This window comes from Rhinoraja longicauda, chromosome 19 (genome assembly GCF_053455715.1).
Source record: "Rhinoraja longicauda isolate Sanriku21f chromosome 19, sRhiLon1.1, whole genome shotgun sequence".
Taxonomy (NCBI): domain Eukaryota; kingdom Metazoa; phylum Chordata; class Chondrichthyes; order Rajiformes; family Arhynchobatidae; genus Rhinoraja; species Rhinoraja longicauda.
The window spans coordinates 9,364,601-9,375,706 of record NC_135971.1 but is presented as its reverse complement, the minus strand read 5'-3'; the positions used below and the strand labels follow the sequence as shown (position 1 = coordinate 9,375,706).

The 11,106-nt window shown below is 49.1% G+C and overlaps 1 protein-coding gene across 1 annotated transcript; it reads left to right on the top strand.

The window, feature by feature from the left end:
• The first annotated feature begins 4,932 nt into the window (after positions 1–4,932).
• On the top strand, positions 4,933–11,023 carry LOC144602811 (zinc-binding protein A33-like). The gene is made up of 3 exons (XM_078415933.1): positions 4,933–4,955; positions 5,140–5,162; positions 10,470–11,023. The coding sequence occupies exons 1-3, from the start codon at positions 4,933–4,935 to the stop codon at positions 11,021–11,023; spliced, it is 600 nt and encodes a 199-aa protein (XP_078272059.1).
• Positions 11,024–11,106: the final 83 nt, after the last annotated feature.

The window sequence follows — 11,106 nt, the reverse complement described above, 5'->3', positions numbered from 1 at the left end:
CACCTTCATCACGGGTTGATCTTTCATATGTTGTCTCTTCAATTCTGTTTAAGAATAAGGGGTTTAAGAATAAGCCACAGTTTAAGAATAAAGGGTCGGCCATTTAGAACGGAGATGAGGAAGAACCTTTTCGGCCAGAGAGTTGTGAATCTGTGGAATTCTCTGCCTCAGAAGGCAGTGGAGGCCAATTCCCTGGATGCTTTCAAGAGAGAATTAGATAGAGCTCTTACAGATAGTGGAGTCAGGGGGCATGGGGAGAAGGGAGGAATGTGGTACTGATTATGGATGATCAGCCATGATCACAGTGAATGGCAGTGCTGGCGCGAAGGGCCGGATGGACTAGTCCTGCACCTATTGTCTATTGTCTATTGGTTGGTCCTTCTCTTTAACCAATAATACAACAACAACAAAAAACCACGAACAACGCAGCACATCCCATGCTGGGAATGTTCTAACGGTGGGCAAGGAAAGGGATAAACCAGAAGGGAGGAATGATGGACGAGCAGCAATCTATAGATGCCGGAAGCCTTAATATATAATATATATATATACTGGTGGGCAGGTGCGACAAGAGAGAGAGAGAGAGAGAGAGAGGGAGAGAGAGAGAGAGGGAGAGAGAGAGAGAGAGAGGGAGAGAGAGAGGGAGAGAGGGAGAGAGGGAGGGAGGGAGGGAGGGAGGGAGGGGGAGGGAGGGGGAGGGGGAGAGGGAGAGGGGGAGAGGGAGGGGGAGGGAGGGGGAGAGGGAGAGGGAGGGAGAGGGAGAGGGAGAGGGAGAGAGAGAGAGAGAGAGAAAAAGTTCCAACTAAACGACCCTCGTCAAATCTGGGAGACATTGGGAAATTACCATGTCCTAGGTCGTAGAGTCACAGGAAAGTGTAGAGTGCGGCCCAGCGCAAATTGGAGGAACAACACCTCATATTTCGCTTGGGCAGCTTACACCCCAGCGGTATGAGCATTGACTGCTCTGACTACAGATAGCAGCATCTCAGGAGAGAAGGAATGTGTAAGCCAAACCACCCCATCCCCGGGCACTTTCCCCTGCAACCGCAGGAGATGCAACACCTGTCCCTTTACCTCCCCCGTCAACTCCATCCAAGGACCCAAACAGTCTTTCCAGGTGAGACAGAGGTTCACCTGCACCTCCTCCAACCTCATCTATTGTATACGCTGCTCTAGATGTCAACTTCTTTACATCGGCGAAACCAAACGCTGGCTCGGCGATCGTTTCGCTCAACACCTTCGCTCAGTCTGCCTTAACCAACCTGATCTCCCGGTGGCTGAGCACTTCAACTCCCCCTCCCACTCCCAGTCTGACCTTTCTGTCATAGGCTTCCTCCAGTGCCATAGTGAGGCCCACCGGAAATTGGAGGAACAGCACCTCATATTTCGCTTGGGCAGCTTGCAGCCCAGCGGTATGAACATTGACTTCTCCAACTTTAGATAGTTCCTCTGTTCCTCTCTTCCCCTCCCCTTCCCAGTTCTCCCTCTATCTTCCTGTCTCCACCTATATCCTTCCTTTGTCCCGCCCCCCTGACATCAGTCTGAAGAAGGGTCTCGACACGAAACATCACCCAATTCCTTCTCTCCAGAGATGCTGCCTTGACCCGCTGAGTTACTCCAGCATTTTGTGTCTACCTTCGCTTTAAACCAACATCTGCAGTTTTTTCCTACACATTCTGCTGCAGCTGGAGAACGCGTTGGCGAGTTCTTGCTTGACGTGTTATGTATAGTTTTTGATCAATCTGATTTCGGTAAGGCGCCCTTAAATGGAAAGCACGTAGAGAATATTTAAGAGGAATAATTTGGGCCAAGTTGGATAGACCGGGGACTATTTCTTGGAGCGCAAAACGTTGAGGAGAGATAATATAGAGGCATATAAAATCACGAGGGGCATCGAAAGGGTGAATGAACAGTCTTTATCCCATTGTTGGGCAATCTAGAACTAGTGGGGTTACCAGGTTTAAGGTGAGATGGGGAGATTTAAAGGGAATCCTAGGGTCAACGTTTTCGCACATATATGGTATATGGAACGAGCTGTCAAGAGAGGTAGTTGAAACAACATCGAAAACGGGTGGCGCGCAGCACAGAACAGAACTGCTCAGCAGGTCAGGCAGCATCTCTGGAGAGAAGGAATGGGCGGCGTTTCGGGTCGAGACCCTTCGTTCCCCACGGCCATTTCGAAGGACGTAGAAGGATCAATCATATTGAACGATCGTAAACAACAGTCTTGGAGTTTTGTGCCCTTCAATGCTCCGTGCAGATTTCCTAAGTATGTAAAGATTTGAGGCAGGGCCGTTTTTACAGCATTATGGGCCCCCGGGCAAAGCAGTGTACTGGGGCCCCTACCGTTACTCTCCCCCACCCCTTTTCCCTACCAGCCCCCCTATCGTGCCGGCGAAAAGCACTTACCGAAAAGCACTTACCGAAAAGCACTTAGCGATGGACTTAGGGTGGTACATTGTTGCGAAAAGCACCTACAGATCGCTGTGAGAAGCACTTAGTGACCGAAAATGTTGCGAAAAAAGCACTTATTGAACCTACATTTTTAAAGTAGTATTTATTTATTGCAAGTCACTTAACATACACAGACCAGCATGGGGCCCCTATGCTCGTGGGCCCCCGGGCAAGTGCCCATCAGGCCCATGCGTTAAGATGGCCCTGATTATTAATGACTTGACTTGGATGAAGGGATTAAAAGTACCATTAGCAAATTTGCAGATGATACAAAGCTGGGTGGTAGTGTGAACTGTGAGGAAGATGCTATGAGGTTGCAGGGTGACTTGGACAGGTTGTGTGAGTGGGCGGATGCAAGGCAGATGCAGTTTAATGTGGATAAGTGTGAGGTTATCCACATTGGTGGTAAGAATAGGAAGGCAGAGTATTATCTGAATGGTGTCAAGTTAGGAACAGGGGACGTACAACGAGATCTGGGTGTCCTAGTGCATCAGTCACTGAAAGGAAGCATGCAGGTACAGCAGGTAGTGAAGAAAGCCAATGGAATGTTGGCCTTCATAACAAGAGTAGTTGTGTATAGGAGCAAAGAGGTCCTTCTGCAGTTGAACAGGGCCCGAGTGAGACCGCACCTGGAGTACTGTGTGCAGTTTTGGTCTCCAAATTTGAGGAAGGATATTCTTGCTATTGAGGGCGTGCAGCGTAGGTTAACTAGGTTAATTCCCGGAATGGCGGGACTATCATATGTTGAAAGACTGGAGCGACTAGGCTTGTATACACTGGAATTTAGAAGGATGAGAGGAGATCTTATCGAAACGTATAAGATTATTAAGGGGTTGGACACGTTAGAGGCAGGAAACATGTTCCCAATGTTGGGGGAGTCCGGAACAAGGGGCCACAGTTTAAGAATAAGGGGTAGGCCATTTAGAATGGAGATGAGGAAAAACTTTTTCAGTCAGAGAGTTGTGAATCTGTGGAATTCTCTGCCTCAGAAGGCAGTGGAGGCCAATTCTCTGAATGCTTCCAAGAGGGAGCTAGATCAAGCTCTTAAGGATAGCGGAGTCAGGGGGTATGGGGAGAAGGAAGGAACGGGGTACTGATTGAGAATGATCAGACATGATCACATTGAATGGCAGTGCTGGCTCGAAGGGCCGAATGGCCTCCTCCTGCACCTATTGTCTATGGTCTATTGTTTCTCTTTCCCCTAACGCTCACTCTGAAGAAGGGTCTCGACCCGAAACGTCGCCTATTCCTTTTCTCCAGAGGTGCTGCCAGACCCGTTGAGTTACTCCAGCTTTTAGTGTCTATCTGCGGTTTAAACCAGTATCTGCAGTTCCTTCCTACACGTGTAGATTACACCGAGAGAGTGTGGAACGCCACATTTCACCGGTGTTCGCACGTTACCATTTAACAGTTGCTCGAAATTTATATTTCACCATCGTTTCCTATCCACGTATGGCACCATTTTGGCCTTGCCACCTATGTTCTGCTTTACACTGTCCCAGGTCCATATCTCTGGTATATTCACTTTCAAGAACGAACGGCCCCTCCCTCCTGTGAGATTAGTTGCAGGTTTGCTCGGACAGCTACACAATGAACCCTTGCAGTTTAATGTGGATAAATGTGAGCTTATCCACTTTGGTGGTTAGAATAGGAAGGCAGAGTATTATCTGAATGGTGTCAAGTTTGGAAAAGGGGACGTACAACGAGATCTGTGTGTCCTAGTGCATCAGTCACGGAAAGGAAGCATGCAGGTACAGCAGGCAGTGAAGAAAGCCAATGGAATGTTGGCCTTCATAACAAGAGGAGTTGAGTATAGGAGCAAAGAGGTCCTTCTGCAGTTGTACAGGGCCCTAGTGAGACCGCACCTGGAGTACTGTGTGCAGTTTTGGTCTCCAAATTTGAGGAAGGATATTCTTGCTATTGAGGGCGTACAGTAGGTTTACGAGGTTAATTCCCGGAATGGCGGGACTATCATATGTTGAAAGACTGGAGCGACTAGGCTTGTATGCACTGGAATTTAGAAGGATGAGAGGAGATCTTATCGAAACGTATAAGATTATTAAGGGGTTGGACACGTTAGAGGCAGGAAACATGTTCCCAATGTTGGGGGAGTCCAGAACAAGGGGCCACAGTTTAAGAATAAGGGGTAGGCCATTTAGAACTGAAATGAGGAAAAACTTTTTCAGTCAGAGAGTTGTGAATCTGTGGAATTCTCTGCCTCAGAAGGCAGTGGATGCCAATTCTCGGAATGCATTCAAGAGAGAGCTAGATAGAGCTCTTAAGGATAGTGGAGTCAGGGGGTATGGGGAGAAGGCAGGAACGGGGTACTGATTAAGAATGATCAGCCATGATCACATTGAATGGCGGTGCTGGCTCGAAGGGCCGAATGGCCTCCTCCTGCACCTATTGTCTATTGTCTATTATGTTGCTGGACTTGCCGAGGCAGCGTGAGTTGTGAAATGAGCATGTGTGTGCAGGATGGTTATTTGGGCCGAGTTTAGGTGTGTTGTATTAGGAATCTGGTGACAAGGCGATGAGAAATGGGAGAGATGATTTGCCTCCCCGATGCTCCTGTGGAAGTTGGAGGCGTGCTTTATAACACTGTTTTCTATCTGCACAGCAGGGTTCCCTTCTCCCCCAATCAACCTCCCAGCCTGAACTTAACTCTTTCTCTTCTCGTTTCAGGACCAAGCGGATGAGCAGATCAGGTACGTGGCGCTGTTCGCCGAGACTCTCGCGGTTCACACACCGCCTGCGGCATTTTAATTGCGATCGCACACTGAACGTAACATGCATCATCTGTCTTTTGCCAGCGAGGACCCTGGGCAACTATTGTTGGCGATCGATCGACTACCTCTGGGGATATTTCGAGGACCTTTACAGTACGCTGCCTGGAAGGAAATGGCCGAAAGCATCTCACCTTGTGAGAGACCTACTATGTATTCTCTCTTACCCGTGTCCACGCAATCAACGCACAGGCCCTTTGGCCCACCACGTCTATACTGTCCGTAGTACCTATTAAACATAGTTCAAAGAGTGTAAGAAAATAACTGCAGATGCTGGTACAAATCGAAGGTATTTATTCACAAAATGCTGGAGTAACTCAGCAGGTCAGGCAGCATCTCAGGAGAGAAGGAATGAATGGGTGACGTTTCGGGTCGAGACCCTTCTTCAGACTGATATCAGAGGGCGGGACAAAGGAAGGATATAGGTGGAGACAGGAAGACAGAGGGAGAACTGGGAAGGAGGAGGGGAAGAGAGGGAGAGAGGAATTATCTAAAGTTGGAGAAGTCAATGTTCATACCACTGGGCTGCAAGCTGCCCAAGCGAAATATGAGGTGCTGTTCCTCCAATTTCCGGTGGGCCTCACTATGGCACTGGAGGAGGCCCATGACAGAAAGGTCAGACTGGGAGTCGGAGGGGGAGTTGAAGTGCTCAGCCACCGGGAGATCAGGTTGGTTAAGGTGGACTGAGCGAAGGTGTTGAGCGAAGCGATCGCCGAGCCTGCATTTGGTTTCGCCGATGTAAATAAGTTGACATCTGAAGCAGCGGATACAATAGATGAGGTTGGAGGAGGTGCAGGTGAACCTCTGTCTCACCTGGAAAGACTGTTTGGGTCCTTGGATGGAGTTGAGGGAGGAGGTAAAGGGACAGGTGTTGCATCTCGTGCGGTTGCAGGGGAAAGTGCCCGGGGATGGGGTGGTTTGGGGAGGAATGGACGAGTGGACCAGGGAGTTACGGAGGGAACGGTCTCTGCAGAACGCAGATAGGGGAGGGGATGGGAAGATATGGCCAGTGGTGGGGTCCCGTTGTAGGTGACGGAAATGTTGGTAGATGATTTGTTGGATACACTGGCTGATGGGGTGGAAGGTGAGAACGAAAACATAGTTCAAAGATCTCCATTGAAGTAGAAGAGACTTCTACTTCTCCGGCTGATGAGTGGACGTTACAGTTGCCTGATAACAGCTGGGAAGAAACTGTCCCTGAAATGTTTACTAATTTTGTGCCTCAGAATCACCTTCCCCTCAGTTAACAATGATCCATTCCGCATTTCCTTGAACTGCGTCCCCTTTGATCTCTCGTTTTCACACCTTACCCTCCCGTATCTCTATGCCTCCCTCTCCTCTGGCTCTCAGTAGAAAGAAGGGTCTCGACCGGAAACATCACCTATTCCTTCCAAACAGGTGACGTTTTGGGTCGAGACCCTTCTTCGGACATGAGACCCGCCTCCAGAGATGCTGTCTGGCCCGCCGAGTTACTCTAGCGTTTTGTGTCTATCTTCTAACCGGCATCTGCAGTTCCTTCCTGCACAAGTAATTCCATTCTGATGGGTTATACCTAACCCCAGTCTGAAGAAGGGCCCCGACCCCAAACGTCATCTATCCATTTTCTCCGGAGATGCTGCCTGACCCGCTGAGTTACTCCGGCACTCTGTGAAATATCACCTATCCATGTTCTCCACAGATGCTGCCTGACCCGCTGAGTTACTCCTGCACTCTGAAACGTCACCTGTCGATGTTCTCCACAGATGCTGCCTGACCCGCTGAGTTACTCCAGCACTCTGTGAAATATCACCTATCCATGTTCTCCACAGATGCTGCCTGACCCGCTGAGTTACTCCAGCACTCTGCGAAACGTTACCTATCCATGTTCTCCCCAGATGCTGCCTGACCCGCTGAGTTACTCCAGCATTTTGTGCCTGTCTTAAGACGGATTTGGTATTGGTTATTGAAAAGACCCCACACATAAGAATGGGTGTTTGTTTTTTAATCATCCATTATTTTAGAACAGCGTGTACTTTCAAATCGCGCTCATCGCACTTTCAAATACATTGTTACGTGCTCTTTAAATCAGTTGTATGTACATATAGGATGTTACAGCTGGTTAAAATGTAACAGTTACGAAGCAAGTGCAGACGAAGCAAGTTGTGTTGAGAGACAGTCAGTGTTCTGTGTTCTTGGGTTGGATAGCGAAGAAGAAAATTGTTACCATTGAATTGTCCGGCGGTGATAACTAAAAGTCTTGTTTTAAAAAAATCAGTATTCACAATTTGCTGCCAACAGTTGGGGCGTAATAAACTAAAACTGCAGGTAATATCAATAATTCACTGGAAGGAGGAGGTTTTTAGGAAGCAGGGGGCGGATTCCATGTGACAATAGGTGCAGGAGTAGGCCATTCGGCCCCTCGAGCCAGCACCGCCATTCAATGTGATCATGGCTGATCATTCTCAATCAGTACCCCGTTCCTGCCTTCTCCATTTGACCAGTGACCCAGTGGTGTGCCTCGGGGTCCGGTGCTGGGCCCGTTACTGTTTGTCGTCTATGTCAATGGTTTGGGTGTGATCTGTGGAATTCTCTGCCTCAGAAGGCAGTGGAGGCCAATTCTCTGAAAGCATTCAAGAGAGAGCTAGATAGAGAGTTGTGAATCTGTGGAATTCTCTGCCTCAGAAGGCAGTGGAGGCCAATTCTCTGAATGCATTCAAGAGAGAGCTAGATAGAGCTCTTAAGGATAGCGGAGTCAGGGGGTATGGGGAGAAGGCAGGAACGGGGTACTGATTGAGAATGATCAGCCATGATCACATTGAATGGCGTGCTGACTCGAGGGGCCGAATGGCCTATTCCTGCACCTATTGCCTATTGTCTATTGAGAAGATGCACAGCAAGACTTGGTTCTTGGTGCTCCAAAATATTCCAAATGGAATTTAAACTGGAGGTGGCGGGGTATGGACTTTAGCAAGAAGGGCTTCTTGGAGAATAAGAGCTGCCTTTAATGTAGTTGCGTCTGGTTGAGGAACTATAGTAGGGTGAAGACTATTCCATGCGTTAATTGTGCGAGGGGAAAATGAATTGCTATACACATTTGTCTTGATAGCTGGTATCTCAAATTGAATGGAATGCCCTCGTCTACACCTGATAGGTTTGGGTTTGGTGTAGATGTGGTAATCTATGTCGAGCTGACCATTTAACATTTTGTAAAAACAGGTCAAACGGTGGGCTTTACGTCTGACTAGCAAGCTTGCAGATGATACGAAAGTGGGTGGTTTTGCAGACAGTGAAGATGGTTGAGAAATATTGCTGTGGGATCTTGATCAAATGGCCAGCTGCGGATCTAGGAGCGCAGGTGCATAGGTCACTGAAGGTAGATCGGGTGGTCAAAAAGGACATTGGCACATTGTCTTTCGTCAGTCAGAGTATTGAGTATAAAAGTTGGAAGGTCATGTTGCAGTTGTAAAAGGCGTTGGTAAGGCCGCATTTAGAGTATTGTGTTCAGCTCTGGGCACCGTGGTATTGAAAAGTTGTTGTCAAGATTGATAGGGCGCAGAGAAGGTTTACGAGGATGTTGCCAGGGTTACAGGGTCAGAGCTATAGGCAGAGGTTGAGTAGGCTGGGACTCTGTTTCTTGGAGCGCAGGAGGATGAGGGGCAGTATTCTAGAGACGTATATAATGATGAGAGGAATAGATCGGGTAGATGCACAGAGTCTCTTGCCCAGAGTAGGTGTATCGGCGACCAGAGGACAGAGAATTAAGGTGAAGGGGAAACGATTTAATAGGAATCTGAGGGGTAACGTTTTCGCACAAAAGGTGGTGGGTGTATGGAACAAGCTGCCAGAGGAGGTAGTTGAGGCTGGGACTATCCCAACGTTTAAGAAGCAGTTGGACAGGTACATGGAAAGGACAGGTTTGGGGGGATATGGACCAAACGCAGGCAGGTGGGACTAGTGTAGCTGGGACATGTTGCCCGGCGTGGGTAAGAACGGCACGAAGGTCCTGAGAAAGTTTTTTTTCACACAGAGAGTGGTGAATCTGTGGAATTCTCTGCCACAGAAGGTAGTTGAGGCCAGTACATTGGCTATATTCAAGAGGGAGTTAGATGTGGCCCTTGTGGCTAAAAGGATCAGGGGGTATGGATGGAAGGCAGGTACGGGATACTGAGTTGGATGAGCAGCCATGATCATATTGAATGGCGGTGAAGGGCCGAATGGCCTACTCCTGCACCTAATTTCCAAAGACGTGCAGGTATGTAGGTTAATTGACTGGGTAAAATGTAAAAAATTGCCCCTAGTGTGTGTAGGATAGTGTTAATGTGTAATGTGCGGGGATCGCTGGGCGGCGCGGACTCGGTGGGCCGAAGGGCCTGTTTCCGCGCTGTATCTCCAAATCTAAATCTAAAAATTGTCAATTGTCTATTAGATAATAATAGACAATAGGTGCAGGAGAAGGCCATTCGGCCCTTCGAGCCAGCACCGCCATTCAATGTGATCATGGCTGACTTTTCGCGTCGAGGGAAGGAGGGTCTCGACCTGAAACGTCACCCTTTCCTTCTCTCCAGAGATGCTGCCCGCCCCCCTGAGTTACTCCAACATTTTGTGTCTCTCTTCGGTTTAAACCTGCATCTGCAGTTCCTTCTGACACACCACCAACTGCAGTGCGTAACTTTCAACCGTTCAATAGACAATAGGTGCAGGAGTAGGCCATTCAGCCCTTCGAGCCAGCACCGCCATTCAATGCGATCATGGCTGATCACTCTCAATCAGTACCCCGTTCCTGCCTTCTCCCCATACCCCCTCACTCCGCTATCCTTAAGAGCTCTATCCAGCTCTCTCTTGAAAGCATCCAACGAACTGGCCTCCACTGCCTTCTGAGGCAGAGAATTCCACACCTTCACCACTCTCTGACTGAAAAAGTTCTTCCTCATCTCCGTTCTAAATGGCCTACCCCTTATTCTTAAACTGTGGCCCCTTGTTCTGGACTCCCCCAACATTGGGAACATGTTTCCTGCCTCTAATGTGTCCAATCCCCTAATTATCTTATATGTTTCAATAAGATCCCCCCTCATCCTTTTAAATTCCAGTGTATACAAGCCTAACTCGGTGCGTTAAAAGCAAAAAACATGTCCTGCACACCCCCATTAAAATGGCCGGTAACTACAAGTATAGTATTGTAACTACAATATTTATTCCCTGTTGTGTTTTTTTTGCTCTCTCTCTCTCTCTCTCTCCTACATTCGGCATCAGTCCCGGCTTCCGTGAAGTTGAACCCGAAGACGGCGCACTCTTGGCTAATCGTCTCGGACGACCTGACCAGCGTGTGCTACGCCAACAAGCAACAGCAACTACCCGACACACCAGAGAGGTTCAATCCCTCTCTGTGTGTTCTGGGCTCGGAAGGATTCGTGTCGGGAAGGCACTACTGGGAGATAGGGGTGGGGGAGAGCACGGAGTGGGACGTCGGGGTGGTGAAGGAGTCCGTCAACAGGAAAGGGGATATCACCGCCGCCCCGCAGGCCGGCTACTGGATCGTCTGGCTCAGGAACGGCAACGATTACAAAGCTGGCTCTCTGCCCCGCACCCGCCTCCGCCCGGGCGCCAAGCCCAGGAAGATCGGGGTGTACCTGGACTACGAGGGCGGCCAGGTGTCGTTCTACAACGCGGACAACATGTCCCACCTCCACACCTTCACCGACCTTTTCACCGAGAAACTCTACCCTTTCTTCAGCCCCTGCTTGAGTGGCCACGGGGAGAGCTCCGAGCCGCTGAAGATTTGCCAGTCCAAACTGTATTGGCGTTGAGCACCCAGGTCTTGCCTCTGTAGTAGCCTGCCTTTTGAAGTTTTCCACACCTTCATTAACTTACAGGCAGGCATGGGCAAAGG